The 19,188-nt window shown below is 44.3% G+C and overlaps 1 protein-coding gene and 1 long non-coding RNA gene across 2 annotated transcripts in view; both read right to left on the bottom strand.

Moving 5' to 3' along the window:
- LOC144717597 (uncharacterized) overlaps positions 1-9,437 on the bottom strand; it is a 47,711-nt gene extending 38,274 nt beyond the window's left edge. The window contains exons 1-12 of the mRNA XM_078593130.1: positions 9,420-9,437; positions 9,005-9,014; positions 7,495-7,519; positions 7,243-7,330; positions 5,414-5,560; positions 4,246-4,439; positions 2,872-2,960; positions 2,625-2,752; positions 1,687-1,839; positions 1,114-1,319; positions 330-418; positions 83-210 (exon numbers count right to left, since the gene is read on the bottom strand). Coding sequence (XP_078449256.1) covers positions 83-210; positions 330-418; positions 1,114-1,319; positions 1,687-1,839; positions 2,625-2,752; positions 2,872-2,960; positions 4,246-4,439; positions 5,414-5,560; positions 7,243-7,330; positions 7,495-7,519; positions 9,005-9,014; positions 9,420-9,437 — 1,275 coding nt within the window. The remainder of the gene's footprint in view (positions 1-82; positions 211-329; positions 419-1,113; positions 1,320-1,686; positions 1,840-2,624; positions 2,753-2,871; positions 2,961-4,245; positions 4,440-5,413; positions 5,561-7,242; positions 7,331-7,494; positions 7,520-9,004; positions 9,015-9,419) is intronic.
- A 1,844-nt stretch (positions 9,438-11,281) lies between these two features.
- LOC144721572 (uncharacterized) lies at positions 11,282-18,469 on the bottom strand. Its single transcript, XR_013585926.1, has 3 exons — positions 18,353-18,469; positions 12,431-12,515; positions 11,282-11,355 (listed from the first exon to the last, which is right to left on the bottom strand). It is a non-coding gene; the product is annotated as an uncharacterized LOC144721572 (long non-coding RNA).
- Between the last annotated feature and the right edge of the window lie 719 nt (positions 18,470-19,188).

The following is a 19,188-nucleotide window of genomic DNA, read 5'->3' as shown; positions in this document are numbered from 1 at the left end:
TTCCTTAACGCTAACATTGAATGAAATCGGTTTTGTTTGAACACGTGGACAGTTTGCGCATGTGGTGTGTGACATTACTTACGCCTTTAAAAGCTGGGAAAACTTCAAAGTCAGAATAATTGGCAAGGGCACTGAATTTTCCATAATAGGTGTTGAGCAGCGTGGAGCTGTTGATGTTCTGTGTGCAGTTCTTGTTCATCATTGTCACATCTGTGGGAATTGACAAGATGGCATCAGGTTCAGTATTGTCATTTCATGAAAATGCAGTACAAAAAGTCGTGGTGGTTTAAGCTCATTTTTAAAAGATGTAAATTAAGCAATTGACCCACCTGCGACAAGGAATTTGTTGATTTTATTGAGTGCAGCAAGTTGGATAGCTTGACCGATATTTCCATAAACTCCACTCAGACTCTGTGAGCTGTGCAACAAGAACAAACAAGAATATTTTATTATAAAATAGTCAAGTAATTAAATCAAATATGAAAGAAAATTTTACGTTGTGTATTAATGTAGACGTTACAGAGATGGAAATGAGCAAAATGTAATCTACATTTAAATTGATCTCTTATATTTTAATGAAAATACAATAACCTACTGTATGTTCTTTTTAAGTAAGAAATCAAAATGTATTTTATTTATCTCAGCAGGAAGTGCCCAATAAGCTGTTAGGCTCTGTTTAATGGGCACAATGTAATGGTACAGATGCCAATTTGTTCTATGAATGCTGTTTCATAGAGTACTGATGCATTAATTTACGCTATAATACAATTTCACAGCGAATGTGCACACTGACACAAAATATATTCAAGTTATGCAAAATGTAGAGAGCATTACATGAAAACGCGTGAGACATTAGAACTGCCTAACATCTCGGAAATACCACCCTCAATCTGTTATGAAGGATCTTTTAATTACTGCGATAAATGTTTTAAAGACAATATGAGATGTTCCATGAAGTTCCTGAAAGAGGAGCCAGCACGTGGTGTTGAAACATCCGACATCATTCCAAACAACATGCGGTCCAATCCAAATTCACATCACAGAGCGAACACAATGATCCATGAATATGCCACCTTGCCACACAAGTGAATGCATAGCGCATAGGACACTCACATGCTTGCAAACGCAGTGCAGTTGAGTCCAGTGGAAATGTTGCCCACCATGCCAGCGGTGATGCCCGGCAGGATGAGAGGGGACAGCCTTTGATTGAACCACGTGGACACATCCGCGTCAGACATAGCGTCCAGCGAAGGCAGCAGCTTTGTCCACACGCCGGCCATCACCGCTTCCCGGGCACGGGCATCAAGCGACTTGTTTGCCTGTGGATGACAAGATCAACGCCTCGCTTTAATTCACGTAAAAACAACTCGTCACATTCCTCATCATCGCTGCCTCATAACATTTCGGAGGCCACTACTGCAAAGGTACAACTGTGGAAAAGCAGAAATAAAAAACAATGTGGGAGTTATTTTGCTCATCAGTGGCGAGTCTGACGATGACATGAAATGCTTCGGCCTAATATACAGGAGAAATCCATCACAGGACTACAAGATGAGCGAATAAATTACCAACATTTAATTGTGTTTCCGCAAGGGGTCAAACTGGTGATCTCTAGTCAACAATGCCAGTGTGTCCAGCTTCTACAGTACCACATTATAGTTCGAACGCGCGTCCTGACGCACTTACCACAACGTTAAAGCGATCCACAAATGTTGCCATGTTACTGATGTTGTTGATGTTGGGGAAGATCTCTGACAGCAGGGTAGCGTTATTCTGCACGTTGGGCTTGGCAGCGTAGTCCGCCAGTTGTGCAGGGGAAAGAAGGTTGAGGACTTCAGCCTAGAGCCATCGGGAGAAACCGTCATGAGATCAGTTGCACACTCGCACTACGTGCTTAAGTCACACGTCCAAGAATTCACACTTTACGAGTTTCAACGGAGCAAAATGCCACGAGAAAAAAAGTATTAAAGAATTTATTTGAAGCTGTCGTGACTGCAGGAATCCATATTCTTTGGTTCTTTCGCTAAAATCACGTGGGTATAAAATAAAATAAATCACGACGTTTCGGGCGCAACACCTGATGACCGACGCTTGTGTTGCGTCGTGATTTATTTTAGTTTATACCTACGTGACTTTACCGAAAGAACCAAAGAGTATTAAAGAATTGTAAATGTTCCCAAAATGATGAAAATTCATCAAATCCCAGAATAGAGACGGTTGCGTTGGGGGAGGGTTCATTCCATGCGGAGTGATTAACTAGCGATCAATTAACAAAAAAAACGTGTAAAGGTGTATCCACCTCGAGTGCAAATCATGTGATCACTAGGTTTGATGTTAAATGCTCTCAACCTTGTCTAGACCACCAACTAAAAAAAGATGTGTTCATGAAAACACCTTTGCATTATGTTATTTTTCTTTGTTACAAGTCTGAAGGTATTTTCCTATTTTGATAGGCATTCTTACGATGTACAGAAAGGGCTGTGTTTGAAAACATAAATAATTCACATTTCCAAAGTCAAAAACCATAATGCAAATAGTTCCTTTCCTTAACGCTAACATTGAATGAAATCGGTTTTGTTGGAACACGTGGACAGTTTACGCATGTGGTGTGTGACATTACTTACGCCTTTAAAAGCTGGGAAAACTTCAAAGTCAGAATAATTGGCAAGGGCACTGAATTTTCCAAAATAGGTGTTGAGCAGCGTGGAGCTGTTGATGTTCTGTGTGCAGTTCTTGTTCATCATTGTCACATCTGTGGGAATTGACAAGATGGTATCGGGTTCATTGCTGTAATTTCATGAAAATGAAGTACAAAAAGTCGTGGATGTTTCAGCTCATTTTTAAAAGATGTAAATTAAGCAATTGACCCACCTGCGACAAGGAAATTGTTGATTTTATTCAGTGCAGCAAGTTGGATATTTTCACTGAGAGTTCCATAAACTCCACTCAGACTCTGCGACCTGTGCAACAAGAACAACGACACACCGATACTTTGTTGCACACGTTTACACTGTGTTTATGTGTTTTTACAAAAATATTCCACTCTTTGAAAAAAATATAGTCAATATGAAACGAAGTTCATTTTCACGAGGTGACCACGTAACTCAGATGTGATAGGATTTAGTCGACATCGCTGACATCCTGGGAATTAAATCCAGCCAGTCGCTAGTAATTAAACTGGATTATCAAGTGCAATGAGATTAAGGCCTCGGCCCAGTCACTGTACAAAACAAAACTGATATCAATATATTTGTTTCTGAACGAAAGTTGTCTAATTCCAGCTCGTGAGAAATAAGTATCAGCTTGACGGTCGTTTGAATATCATTATCATTGGCAGAGCAGGTGGGAAATGGTGCCCTCTACTGTGTGAACTAGAGGTCCTTTGAAGGGATCTCAGAGGTAGCTCTGTGATAAGTGCTTCCGTGGGTCGTTCTGCAACACGAAAGGTTGCATTGCAACTGTGAGAGATCTGAATGTATTCTTCGTCTGGTGACAACACAATCGTTCTAAAGGAATTCGTTTTCAATCTAGATTTAAAAGTGCATAGCTCCAGTGGCTTCCTCATATCGGAAGGAAGAGTGTTCCAGACGGCCACAGAAGCGTATCTGAAAGCGCACGATGCAGCGACCGGGGAAATTTACAGTATTAATTGTAGACAATTCTAGCAGATATTAAAGGAGCATTAATGTAATGCTTACGGGTGCATGGATTGGGTTTAGTGGGAGCCCATCACCACAAGCTGACCGTGATCTAAATCCAATTCCAAAAGTATCCAATCCAAGATTCTCCAGATCCAATATTTTCATCGCGTCGATCTGATTTTAATGATAACGTTTATGCCTTGTGGGGGGGGGGGGGGGAGTTTGGTAAGGGGTGGGGTGGCTGTGGCACACTGGTTTGCGTACCACACTATGAACTTGGTAACCCGAGTTCAATGCTCTCGGTCATGGCTAACATCAGTGGCCAGTGATATCTTATCCAACCCCCCCACACACACATCACCAATTTGTTCTGATCACTAAACAACCCCATGGCTGACACAGCGTGAAGAAGTCTTCATCCAGCAGTGTATTGACAACTAAATGTCACGAATGTTAATTTTCTCCACTCTTTCCTTGCCTCTAAACGACATTGAGCGACACGTGCCGCGTGCCAGTAACGATGGGCACGTTGCTGTGAATCTGGTGCGCAACACACCAAGGATGTTGCCACTAACGGACGTGGGGGTTATTTGTGAGCACGCACATCGTGACGAAGTTGACGCAGGACACGTTGATGGGGACGTCTGCTATCTCCACCGCGGTGATGGACGGGAGAAAAAGGACGAGTCGCGTTTGAAACCACTGTGTTCCCTCGGCATCCGACAAAGTCGCAAGAGACGGCTTCAGGGTGTCCCAGATGGCAGTCATCATGGCCGTCCTCACGTCAGCTGAAATCGTCTGTGCGCAAACACACGCATACACAACGGACAAAGATCACCCGTGTAACCTACACAGGCTGTTGGGGCAAGTGCTGTTAGCGAGCAATGTATACGAAGGCCAGTACAGCATACGAGTGGGTTGCATTGCTGATGGTTGCGCACCGCACCAGGTACTCGTTTTGGGCTGAGACAACTCAGGGAGGACCAGGACAAGCTTAGATGTTAGCTGTGGTGGGGCATTGAACTCAAGATGTCAGGTTCAGAGCGTAGTGCACCAACCACGATACTACCACTCCCCACATGCATATGCATGCACATGCACACATATGCACAAATACAAAGGCAAGCGCTGTATAGCAAGCACTTATTCGAGCCGGCAGAGCACATTGACAGGTGGTATTGTCTGGACCGCTGCATCGCTGATTCTCACTCCTCAAAACCCATACACACATACAGATATTAATTTTCTAAAAAAAATGCATTCACAGTGGAATATCCATTTCCTACAGAAGTATTTACATTTTTACATCTGAATTTTCTCACAATGTAATCTCAATTGCCCGCTCGGTATCATGTCATGAGATAAAAGTATGCATTCAGATTCCTCACAGAGACAGGCAGACACTGCCCGTTAGAGAATGTCCCACAAAAGTGGACATCACAGACCTAACTCTTATACGCCTTCAGTGATCTCTGGTCCACGTGATCGTAGGGTGCAGCACTTTCCCACCCGTTTTAGGTTGAGATGAGAGGGTGAGGCAGGAGAGTGTGTGAAGGGGAGTGGAGTGAGATGAGAGGGGAAGTGTAGGATATTGCATGCAGGGGAGTAGAGTGAATGTGAGTGGAGCATTAGGGGAGTGTGTGGAAGGGAGTAGAGTGTGATGCGAGAGGAGAGGTAGACACCATCATGGGACCGAGCAAGCGAACTAACAGTGTATGCACATCAAGCAGGGGGACATGGGGAGATTGGGGTCCAGAGTGGAGGCCACACACCATGTTGATTCCATCCAGAACGTTGCCCAGCACGGTGAGGTTCTTCAAGTTGAGCGTCACCGATCGACTGACAATTGTGCTGTTAAGAAACTTTGACATGTAGAGCTGAGCGAGCTGGTCGGCCGGGATAAGGGACAGTGTAGAATCCTGCACACCAAACACAACCGACGTGCGGTCAAACATCTCTTAATCCCACGCCCAACCCAAAACCGAACCCTGGCAAGCCATGCCAGGCCAGCCTAGCAGGTTGTATTATTTTCCACTGCAGTAGCCGCTCCGAGACACGAGTGTCACAAGCAATAGACAAGTCGAGACGAGTGGATATAACGCCGTGACCTCACACTGTACTGAAGTCACACGCATTAACTGCATAATTAGTCCCGCCCCTTGGCCCTGCTTGGCCCCGAGCCAGATGTTATGTCTTATGAGCAGAGGTCGCAACCGGGTACCCGATACCCGTACCCTACCCGATACCCGGCTACCCGTACCTAGCCGGGTACGGGTACCCGTTTGCGACCCTGGTGCGGCCAGGTATGGGTAGGCAATGAGTCACTGGTGAGTAACTGTTTGTCACTCATTTCCCAACGTCTTGTCTCTTCTCACAATTCAAGTTCCTAGAATCAACCCACCCGCGCCTGCAACGTGGCTTCATCCCAGAGGTCGCAATCGGGTACCCGATACCCGTACCCTACCCTTACCCGGCCGGGTACGGGTACGGGTACCCGTTTGCGACCCTGGTGCGGCCGGGTACGGGTACGGGTAAGGAATCAAAACCCGTTTGCGACCTCTGCTTGTGAGGCCACGTGTGTAAGTGAGCACTCATTTGTATTTGTTCCGCTATGAAATTGGTTAACATTTGGATGACAAACTGAGAAGGGCCACTTTGAAAGTGTTCAGTAACTGCGATCTACCAGATAATGCAAAATGAATACAGATGCAAGGCTGGAATATATATATATATTAAATACCTGTGGCATCTTGGTGGATTGTGGGTTATATATTGGGTAACAATGTGATGTAGAACTGTTAAAGTACAGCCCTTCTGTCAATCCACTTCTTGAAGAGGGATTCCCCATGCCATGCAGGCCACGGGGATTACTTGACCACATGCTGTGTGTGCAATTAGCACGGTTCGTTACGAATAACGAAAACTTATTTTCATCAATAACTCTTCTCTCGAAAGTGAAAATCATATCAAGGACAATGACACCATTTTTTTAAATGTTATAATGTTCTTCTTTAGGGCAATGCTATTGAAGAATGTGATGGCATTGTTTTGCGTGTGTTTTGTACACCACTGGAATTCGAGTTTAAAAACAATATCAAGTTTTTGTTTGCATACATCGTAGATGGACGTACAAGTAGAATATCATTAAATTGTGTACACGCAGCAGTATATATGTGTACGCCCCAGCCTAGTCGATTGACAGTTTGCGTGTGGTGGGGGTTAGGTAGGGTAAGGTGCAGTTTACTCCCACCTCTTCTTGGTTATTTCGGTTAACTTTGAGATCCTTCAACAAGCTCCCTTCTACGTGACTTTCTCAAAGTTAACTTTGAGATCCTTCAACAAGCTCCCTTCTACGTGACTTTACCGAAAGAACCAAGAAGATGAATCCCTGCAGTCACGAAAGCTTTAAATTGAAATTTACTCCCACCTCTCCCGAGGTGTCTGGCCATCGTGGAAGAGTAGGCCTAAAGCCCTCTCATGAAGAGGGGCTTCTCTCGAGCTCCCTCTCGTGGAGGCCCTTCTGCCAGCAGTTGCCGCCGAGTATAAGCAACTACGGTGGCTGCACCTTTTACCTTCTCCGAATACAACACCGGGGACTTACGTTCAAGCAGGCGAACTCTTCTGCTGTGAAATTTTCCAGCTGTGCGGCGGTGATATTTACGGCCAACAACGCATTGCCCAGCACAGTCCTTTATAAACACATATAGACACACACGGCGACAACAACAAATGTTAACATTGAAACCGATTACCGTCGCTGGCATCGGCATCGCAATTAGCACGTCGTATTTGTAAATATAACAAAAAAACGTGTGTTCATGCATGTCTTGAATGGTAAAAAAAAAGCACTTACACATTTCTGCCTGTACAGTTGACAACTGTTTGAGAGAATAGGAAAAGGCAAGGGCAACACGTCACTTTAACACGTCACTTTAACACGCAGTGAGCTTTCGCGAGCAATGTTATCCATAATATAGGTCTTTGGGTTAGATTGCGTGAATATATCAATGTGTCGTTAAACCCGCCACCACCCGACACAGCTGTGGCCTGATGATGCTCGTTGTAATTACTGGCGAAACGTCGTACTCGAATTGTAAATGTCGTGGGTTTATTTTCCAACACACAAGCGGTTAGTGCTGAACTTGTAACAAATTGGCATGTTTGTTCACGTGACAAACCTTACTAAATGTCTGTGTAGGGTGGTGTCAGGTTAACGACGCATTTATATTTACGCTATTGAACCCAAAAAACTCTATGATGGAACACATTACATGAAGGACACTTTGTAGGGTAACTATTAAATTTTTCAAAATGTCTGAACGCAACAAAACTAAAAACACCACGACAAAGAAACTTCAACAGCATTGGCAAGCCAACATCAGAGGCTCTCAGTGCCTACGATTAAATCAGTTTCGCTCCACGTTCTGGGAGATTTTTGTTGTTGTTGTTGTTGAACTTGACTATGTGAATCAAGCTCCCAGCATGTGGAGGAGAACATCGCACATGTTTGTGTCACTGATAGACTAAACTATAGAGCGTACGTGCACCTCACTTCATGTCGCCTCTTGCTCGCATTATCATCTTATTTGTGACTCGCAACGCAGATCTCCCGTGTCAAATAGCCGGGGAAACTGGCTGAACGGGATCATCCGTGTAACAAATAAAAAAACACAACGACATCGTGCCAAACAAGAGGTGGCACAAGCGGAACGCCCATTGGAGGGGGGGGGGGCTGAACGGCACAATCACGACATCCCACGCAGGAGGATTACACAACGATGTACTAGGGAGGCCAGAACCAACCTTCCCAGTCAACATGTAAAGTTGGGCAAACATTAGCATGTCATTGAAGCCATTGGATCAACGTTGTTGGATCAACGTTGTTGGCCCAACATGAGAAATTAGTAGGCAAATGTGTGTGGAGTACAAATAATTGGTCGATGGAAGAAGAGGTTACCGCAGAGAAACATAGAACGGCACCGAGAGATGTGTCGATAGAGATTGGCTGAGATTTAAAATGTCCAGATGCTGACCCAAATGACTAGCCATTTCATCTTCTTGGTTCTTTCGGTAAAGTCACGTAGAAGGGAAATAATTAAATAATAAAAATAAAACATTCTCTTTTATAATGTTTGATTTTTATTATTTTATTATAAAACATAATATTTAATTATGTTAGATTTTTATTATTTAATTATTTCCCTTCTACGTGACTTTACCGAAAGAACCAATAAGATGAATCCCTGCAGTCACGAAAGCTTTAAATCGAAATTTGACTAGCCATTTCGTTTAAACGTGTTTAGGACATGCATATCGATATGTGTGGACTGCGTTTTATCACATAAAAAAAGCAAATCACATACCTTCCAAACTCTGCAATACGAACAAAGACAATGCAAAATTAGATGTCAATAATAACAACAATGTAAAAGAAACATTCAAAAGTCACACTTTTTGTCATAACTATCCGTCCCATCACAAATGAAATGAAACGTCAGCACTGGCGCAGCCGATTCAATCACCAATTCATATCCACGCTTCGATCGCTGCAACCACGACCAGAAGCATGACGACCTGGCCATCCTGTCCATCCTCGTGGACTCCACCGCCCACGCAGACTCAGTCCGATGGCCATCGACTCTATCATCTGACCCCCCCACACCGCGTTCAACCACCACACTGGAGCAAGGCACCATTTCTGTGAAACGTGCTTTTTGTTTTGCGTTTAAGTTTCTTCTCCTCCGCCCGCACCTCAGATTAGCACAACTGGCAACGTACGGTGAGAAAGTCCGACATGCGTACAATGCGGGTGACCTCACTCTTCCATTCACCTGATGACGGACGTTTGTTTAGCACCCGAAACGTCGTGATTTAAATGTATTTATTTTTGTATCTGTTATTTGTATTTTTTATTTGTATTTCTTTTTACCGACGTGACTTTACCGAAAGAACCAATTCCCTCCCATCATCGAATATTCACAAGATTTTATTGAAAAAAATACTTTTCCACGTTAATAAAACGCGTTAAACTCGTATCAATTGCAGCTATGATGGTGATGTTTGTCACCGACTGCTTTGAATGTGCTCGGCAAAGGTGATGTTTTTTGTTATTGCATTTTTTGTCGTGTGCGCTGTTGTATCTCGGTGTTAATGTAAATCTTTGAATACAATTTGCCAAATCTTTGAAAAACTGTCACTCGAACACCGTGCAATGCAAATACCGTGGGCGTAAGTACGCACATTTGTGAAATGTTATCAAGTTCACCAGCAAATAGTTAGGTGCTTAAAAAATACCCCAGGGTGTCCTTTAAACATTGTATCATCCATCAACAAAAAACAAGAATAGAGCTTGGGTTAGGGTGATAAAATCACATACAAGTACAAAAAGAGAAAACGCCCCCATATAGTCTTTACAAACTGTTAGGAAAAGTCCTCTTAGCGAGCACCTATGAAGGCCAGAACGACACCCGATGGGGTGGGTGGCCAGCAACCATGCCCAGCCGCCTTTGTCTCTCTATTGGCGATGTTTACACATCGCACCAGGTACTATTTCTAGACAAGAGTCAACCTAGGGGAGGCCCAGGACCGGTTAAAATAATCGTCACTGGTATTGGCCGTAAGCGGGAATCGAACTTGTGCCACAGGGTTCGTAGTGCAGCGTGCTGACCGCTACACTACCACTCCCCACGTACATAAAAAATTTAACGCGTCTGAATGACTCATTCAGACGCTGTCTTTCCGACAGACCTGTTCTTCACCTGAGGACGGCTGCTTGCGTTGTGGCCGAAACGTCGTGAGAATTGTATTTTATTATGTTTTATATTTTTATTATTTTATTATTTCCCTTCTACGTGACTTTACCGAAAGAACCAAGAAGACAACAAGCGTTGTGCTGGCGGAGCAAGTCGATTCAACTCAGCCTCTACCCCGGATGCTGTGGAATGGCTCACGTTAGCAATATCTATTGGGCATTTTTGGCAGCATCAGAATGATGAGAAAATAACTGCTACTTGCATTGACTTTGCACTGTTCGCCTTTAGGCGTTCTCCGGTCTAACACTGGTGAGACAATGCCATGACAAATGCTGTCTCTGGTGTAAGCTAATCAGTTTCAAATACAATGCATATGTTATCAGAGCATGTTCTTTTGTATGTTTTGCCACAAGTGTGTGTGGTTCATGCGGACTTGATGCCTTGCAAAGGGTATATATTTGGTGTTTGAACATAGACGAAACCTATTCTTATTTGCCAGAAAGCCTATTCTTATTTTCTCAACATAAGCAATGCAATTGTTGCGCTGCTGCTTTTTCCTAACGCCATTTGAAAGACGCAGATGACTGGCATGTCGCCTGCGATAGTTATGACTGCTTCGGCTGCGCGATGTCAAAGATCACTAAAGCCCTTCAGTAAAAAAAAAACGTAAGTTTACAAAGAAATTTGCTGCATACTTTTCAACCACGCAGTGAAAACCGATGCCTAGAATCTATGAATAAGGTGTGATGTGTGTTTGGACAGCCAGTACATTCCTAGGAACAGGTACCGAATTCAAACTATTGTCAAGATTTTTGACAAGATTGTCTTTGGCATGACAGTCACTTTTTTTGCCAATGGTTTTTAAATGAAAAAAAATGAATTGTAAAAATGCGAGTGTCCATGAATTTGAAGCATGCATAAAATAAAGCAAATATTTACCTGACCAGCCGCATGCTGTGAACCTAGAAATGCAAAGAAAAAAAAATGGTTAATGCTTTACTTCATCATCTGGAGCAGCCAAGGGTGTTTGTGGTGACGTATTCTGAAGATGCTGTCACAGTGGTGGTATGGTTAGAACGCTGGAATTGAGGTCGCCAGTTCGACTCGATATCCCGGAGTGGCAGCTGAAACAATGGCACAGGATTCTGAAACTCCCCTCCGCCTCTGTCCGCCCAGGAGGATGAAAGGGGACACCGCAGTTAGTCCATTGGCATCTAGCCAGAATGGAAGAATAGACCAAAGCTCCCACAAGAGGGGCTTTTTAGAGCTCTTACGCCAGCAGTGGTGTGAGCATTGCAGTTTCAGGTCTGCACCTTTATCTTTACCGTCATTCTGACGACAGACAAAAGCCATGCTTGAGTTACTAGCATCTGGGGTCTCACCCCTTCAATAAATTAAGGAAGTAGATTTTTAAAGCTCCAATGGAAAACTATGCTCCTTTAATCCACTTATTGACTTCAATCTTTCAGGTCTAACGAGGACGACTTGTGACACTTCATGGCTTCAAACACACAGTGCGTTGTAGAACCACATGACCCTCGATGCAGCCAAGTGGCTGGGTGGTAGATAGAGCGAGTGGAAGGTTGAGAGTTCAAATTTTGGTTGGTGGTGGGGTTACTCTGCCAGCCCAGCATCTATCCGGGGTCGATAAATTAAGTACCACTTTGTGGACAAGTCAACAGTAGTTGTCTGTACAGACCCCCCCCCTGCCCCGGCCAAAAAACTGTGGAATTCCCACTACTGGTTTGGGGGTTGTAAACAGGAGATGAGCACCAATGGCTCAACGCCAGATCTCAGAAGCCATGTCAGTTTCAGCACGAGTATTTGTGCCACCACCCACCGATTTTAAATACGGTGCTTTTCAAAGAAGACAACAAACAGATTGCTATGTCCCGAGGTATCAACAACGAGGATATTATAAACGTCTTTAAGCAGCCAGTGCGATTGCCTTGGGCCCGTGATGCTGTCGGGGCTTCATTGGAGCCAAAGGCGAAACGTTAGTGACGGTTGACAGGGTTGCGAGGTGACTTCACCCACCTTGAATGAATGCCAGAGCAAATCCCAGCGCCGCCAGCAGCGCCACTCGACAGGTTCCACCCATCGCTACAGCTGCACGGGTTTCCTATGAAGAAGAAGAGTTCACACCAGTGGCGGCTCGTCAATAGAGGGCGCAGGGGCGCCGCCCCCATCACGATTCAAGAATATACATATACAAAAATTATATAAAAATACATAAATAAAATATTTTTTTCATACGATGTGCCGGCTGGTAGTAAGAAAAGCATCAGCATTTAATAAAAACTGGCTTTAATCGGTCAACTATTTTCTATGTTTTTCAATGTGTTTCATGCGGGGCGCCGGACAAATGGATGTCTATGTGAGACTTTAAAATTTCGGACAGCATGTGACCTGAAGCTGGTCTCTAATTGGTTTCTTAAAGATTCTCCTCGGGGCGCAAGTCGTTGCGTCCCTGGCCAATCAGAATTGGATACATGTTATTTTATCCAATCTGATTGGTTCTCGTCACCTGTCATTCAAATTTACGCTCTGGGCCAGAGCGTAGTGTCGGCACTGAAGTTGTGTGGACAACGACGGGGGTAAGAGACCTCAAACATCTCTCTGACAAATGCAAACGTCATGAAAGTAGCCGCAGCCATATTGATAATAGCATGAAACTAACGTTTTTATGTTCAAGTAGGAAACATGCTTTTTGGTACTTTGGTCTGAAATGTATATAAAAGAGAAACATTTATGTTCAAGTAGGAAACATGCTTTTTGGTACTTTGGTCTGAAATGTATATAAAAGAGAAACATTTATGTTCAAGTAGGAAACATGCTTTTTGGTACTTCTTTTGGTCTGAAATGTAAATAAAGATCATCAAAATTTATATTCAAGTAGTCAAAATGGTTTTTGGTACTGATTTATATTTATTTGCCCCCCTCAATAAAATAAAAAAAATGCGCCCCCCCAAAAATAAATATCACCAGCCGCCACTGGTTCACACCATCAGCTATTCAAAAACTCACCACATTCGTTCATAACACTGGCTTAAAACGGCAATAAATGTTTATAATCGGCGACGATTTAGACATTGGTGCAAATTTGGACTTCACACCATCAGCTATTCATTGCAGAGTCTCTTTATTTAACCCCATACACGCAGTGCCGGATGAGGATTGTACGGGGCCTCTAGCATATGTTATAAAGGGGCCCTAAATAAAATAAAAACACGTAAATATTGAAACACATACATTTTTTACTTGCATAGTAAAGTATCTGTATTTTTTTCATTTGCTATACAGCCAGATAATACGACAAATCGCTAACCTAAAACACCCAGTCGTTCATAAAAGTTGAAGGCAGTATCGTACTATAGTAATAGAGAAAGTGCAGAATCACTGCACCGGAATTGATAGCTTGAAAGCATTTAGCGCGGGGCTCTTGAAAGTGCGCGGCCCGTAACATATGCTACTTTTGCTACTAGGATAATCTGGCACTGCATGCACGGGTTGGTTTGAATTCAATAGGGTTGATCTCTTCCAAGACGGCAAGACAACATGGATGAGAAGGCTAAACAGCCCCTTGTAAGGGGTTCTCAAGAGCTCCCTTTAGCAGAGGCCTTTCCGCCAGCAGTGATGCGAGCGAGACATAGTAGGGCTGCACCTTTTGTTTTTTGGCATCACCCTGTGTATGATTTAGCTCCCACCACTCATTATTCACTTCATTTTCCCATTATCTTAGTCTAGTTGTATTGGTGGGGGGGAGGGCGTTGAAGGGGGGGGGGGGCTGGAGGGGTGCTGAACACTGCCCCTTCCACCCTCCTAAACTAAAACTAGTTGAGGCCCCCTGAGCTATATAGCTTTTTCAAAAGCGACCTGACCACAAATGATAGCTCAAGGGAGCGGCGTATCGTGTGAAAATTGATAGCAACCAAATCGCTCGAAATGCATGTTCCTAAACGTGGAGGGGAAAACCGGAGGACCTGGAGAAAAATCCACGCGGCCACGGGGAGAGGAGAGCATGTGATTTTCAAATATACAGGGATCAGGGTTCGGGATCGAACCTACGACTTCCTGCACACCACGCGAGGTAGATAACATCTCGCCACTGCGACGCTGTTAATCGTTATTTACGAGTTAATCGCCGCGTCGATTCATTGCCAATCAATCCATGGATCCAGTAATGATGCGACACGTGTCCCCTTCATTTGATTGGCTAATATCAGCAAGATCGGTGATTCCTTCGCAGTCCACTTTGATTGTACCACAGCGCTCCTATTGAAGGCTCAGCCCCCCCCCCCTCACAACAGTTAACAAAGTAATAATGATTGTTCACTCACACGGTGACCGCAGCTTTTTCTCACATTCACGGGGGCTAAACCCTGGGGTAGATGTCACAAAAGGCACGAACGTTGACAACTCCCCTGCCTTTATGTTAACCGTGTAGTGTGCCCCACCCTGCTGTGTTCTGAACGAGGTCACGCTACAGGTACGTGCGAAGGTGTGAGTTCAATGCGATCACACACAATTCACTCCACTATCGATGGGGAAAACGACTCAATACATCGGTCTATATACCACCTTGGCCTCAAAAAGGGAAAAAAAATAGGGTATGTTTCGGAAAATGGCCCATGAAGAAAGCCCCTTCGCCCGAAATGTTACCATATATATGTTATATATGTTTACTGTTAAGGCAACAGTGTTATTGGCAAATGTGTTGAGTTTTATTCGTCGATTGTGCTTGTGCATCACTGCGGACGCAGCAGCAGCAGCACCAAGTATGTGTTTCATTCTCGAGTCAGTTCCAACGTCCCCCTAACCCCTTATCCCTTTGCAAAAGTGGCGCAGTGCTTTGGAAAGCCCAGATTTCCTGAGCCCAGATTTCCTGAGCCCAGCTACGACTTGGGTTCTATTCGTTCTGATAATTACAACTCAAATTGACAACCCGAAGTCAATCCACTGCTGGACGAAGCCCCTCCCCCCCCCCCCCGGTACGTCGGTCATGTCGGTTGTCTGACCATACTTCACCGCGCTGGTCAATGCAGGTTGGTGAAGGGGGGGGGAGGAACATGGCAGGACAGGTTCGACTGGATTAAAAGAAAAAGCTCCCCACTGACGTTGTCCATGGCCGGGAATTTAACTCAGATTGTCAGGTTCATAGCCTCGTGTGCTAACATCTGTGCTTATTACGGTGGGACAATCATGGCGGACGACAACTATCATGGGTCGACTTAGCCTCAAATGCGGTAGTGCTTCTTTCGTTTGCGCTGTGGGGGACAAAGGATGCAGGGTGTGGCTCTGGCCACATCAACTGCTGTGCCGTTTAGACGCAAATAGGTCCACACGAACTGCTCGCGCACAACGATTCGTTGAGTTTCTCAACCAGGGCTGTAGCTCCTCGACCTTTTGTCATTGGACAGCTACTCGCACGACGCGTTACAGGAACATCGTAAAGTAACTTTCGGGAAGGGCTGATGATCATGACGATGGTGATTTCGACACACCAAGTCACCTCTAATTTGTCGGATTTTTTTTTATTGGGCCATTATAACAACATGTGCACTAAAATGTTCAAGAGTGAAGTTAAATGGGCAACCTAAAGATGATCTACCATTTGTATCTGTAGAGAGACAATTTTGTCAATCCACTGCTGAACGAAAGACTTCCCTGAGACTGTGTCGGTCATGGGGTTTACCTTCGACCATACTGCAGGTGGAATAATCGTAAAAGCAAGACAACGTGCCATCTGCTTCAGGGTGGCAGTTAAAGATCCAGTGATGTCGTTCGCGAGAGTTAGCCATTGTGTGCCAGTGGCACGATCAAAATCTGTCCACATTTGACAAATATCACCTGAAATATTATTCGAGTTGAAATCGACACGGTAATCATTGCTCCGACTGTAAAAAAAAACGTGGCGGGACCCTGCAAAAAAATAACCCGTAAAAACAAAGTTTTTCACTATAAATCCTTTATATGCGTGGCGGCTAGAGTCCTCTCGTCCTCTGGCTTGAGATGGCTGCCACCTATGGGTCAGATGATTGCCTGCCACCATTAAGAAATTGGTAATTAAATATAAAAAAAAAATCCTAAAAAGTGTAAAATTTTGGAAAAAAAATTTCACGAAAATAAATTGTCACGTACAATGAGTCTGTGTGCAAAATGTCAGCTCGATTGGATCACGAGAAGTGGGTTAAAAAACGACCGAAAGATTTGCACGGTCGTAAGCGCACAAGCAAGCAAGCAAGTGAACTTAATATAAAGGATTTTAAAAATGAGTCAAGAGACTCCGTAAGGATTTCCTGAGTTAACAAGCGTAATACATGAATACACATGTTCATACATAATCTCTACGTGCTTGAATTTTAAATAGCAAGATCATTTGCTGCAATCGACACGTGTGAACAAGGCTATAGCAAATACATCACCAAAGCTTCGATTTGCGTTTGTATATGTGACCGTGAGCCTGAAGCGGGGAGTGGTGGTGCAGCGATTCCCGCTCTCGGCTATCACCAGTGACGATTATCTGAGTCGGCTCTGGGCCTCCTTTAGTTCGACTCAGCCTCAAATAAGTACATGTTGCGATGTGTAATCATCGTTACTCGGGAGAAAAAGGCGGCCTGGCGTTATGCCGGCCATCCACCCCCTCGTGTGCAGTTCCGGGCCTTCAAAGGTGCCCGCAAACAGCACTTCCCTTCCCTCAACAGCCTGTTACGACTATACTGGGGGGTCTTTGCCTTTGTTAGACAGAAATAGAGACTATTATGTTCTCATCTTACACTTGCACTGGTTTTGACTCGCGTGTGTTTCGTTCACGATCGTTAAAAACCTCGCGCGCTAGTTGGCCAATATTACTTTAGGACCCTGCTGTGATGAAGAAAGTTCGACCATACTTCACCGCACTGGTTAGCGCGGGTTGGTGAAGTAGGTGTGTGACCCAGGACCGGCTCAAATATCGATATGTCTGTGTGTTGAACTTCTTTCGCACCGTACGTAACCAATCGTCCTAATCAGAGGTGCGGGATATATCTTATGGCTGGTGTTAGCCGTGGCTGAAAATCGAACTCAGCTCGCCAGGCTCAATACAGGGCAGTTCGCTCACCGCTACATCACAGCTACTTGGACCACGTCTCTCTCCTGTTCAGCGGTGCTTCAAGTCAGAAGCGTCTGAATAAGTGTTTAGTCACAGCTCGTGGTACAGGAAAAAACAAGTCGGATCCAAAACGTTCAAACCCTTCAGACATGAATCTGGATGACGCTGGATTTTCGCACTGCATTTACATCGCTGGAGGGTAAGACATAATTGTCCAATATGTTATTTAGATCTTACATGGATTTCTTATTTTAATTTCAATACATCTATGATCGTACGCGTTTTTTTATTGAAGGGTACGTTGTATCTGACTTAAGGGTAAGTTTATGATGGATCCAGTGAAACGTATACAGATATATGCATATAACTAAATCACCCTTAATGTGCCCGGATCTCTTCATGTCTCAAAAGCGAAGATTGACCCTAGATAGTGCTTGAACCCATCACGTCTGGCAGAAAACGCTGGTTCCAAAAGGTCTCATCGGCTGATGAACTAAAATGCTGCATTTCGAATTTGACGTGCTCAAGGAAATCCCTGTTACGCTGCTTAGTACACTAAAAATAATAATACAATAATATTTTACGGCTCTTTTCCATCCACTGCTGGATGAAAGGGGTTTTTTTGTTACCATGCTTCAAAACGCTTTTCAAGTACGGCTTGGTGGAGTTGGGGGGGCCCAGGAATAGTCCTGGTTCTTGACATCACTCGCCACTGATGTGAGCCGTGGGTGGGTACCGGGCTCACAGGGCAGCACGCGCTGAACTGCCGTGCCACCACTCCGCACCGAAACGCGATACGAACCCACCAAAGCAAGATACAAACAACATAAATCTCTCGCAAAGGGGCACAACACAAATTGAATTCTTACCTGTCGCCGAGCAAGAGTTGAAGGTCTGGAAATGCGCGATCCGAGAACTTAAACACCTTTGGCGTGTATGTTCAGGCGTTGAATGAGACGATGGGTGATCTTGAAGGTACAAATAAAGGTGGGTGGGTGATGAGGTCGTCAAGCATGGGGGAGGAGCCCCGTCTGAACAAGTGTTTAGGCAAGGCTCGTGGACAGGAAAAACAAGTTTCATCCAAAACGTTAAAAAAACCTTCCAACATTAATCAGGGTGGCAATGGATTTGCATACTGCATGCACATCGCTGGAGGGTAATATTTTACACGGATTTATTATTTTAATCTAAAGACAGCTATGATCGTACATGTTTTGGGTTGAAGTAAAGGTACATTGTATCGGACTTAATGGCACGTTTCTGTTGGACTTAGGGGCCGTCCATAAATGACGTCACGCGATTTTGGACGACTTCTGACCCCCCCCCCCACGTCGTCACGGCGCCACAAAAAGTCAAACCCCCCCCCCTAAAATATGACGTCACAAAGCTCTGCCCCCCCCAAAAAAAAAAACATGCTTCAAATCACTTTTAACTATTGTCATTGTAGTGCGTATTTAATCTGGCGCTGCACTGATGTTGTAGGAGAAAACATTTATTAAAAAGTATATTTAATTAAATAGAACGTGTTGTCTATATGTATTTAAAGTTGCGCATTTTGATGTGACGTCACATTTCTCAACCCCCCCCCCCCCCCCCTTTCGTCACTAAATTTGATTAAACCCATATCTTAAAGGTGTGGTATTTGCCAATAACGTCTGGCAGTGCACCGGTGTAGATTCTAGAAAACATGACGCTGAGACGCTGT

The sequence above is a fragment of the Lampetra planeri genome, chromosome 1 (genome assembly GCF_965212315.1).
Source record: "Lampetra planeri chromosome 1, kcLamPlan1.2.h2, whole genome shotgun sequence".
NCBI classification, from domain to species: domain Eukaryota; kingdom Metazoa; phylum Chordata; class Hyperoartia; order Petromyzontiformes; family Petromyzontidae; genus Lampetra; species Lampetra planeri.
Note: the sequence above shows the minus strand (reverse complement) of the source record. Positions and strands in the feature narration are given on the sequence as shown.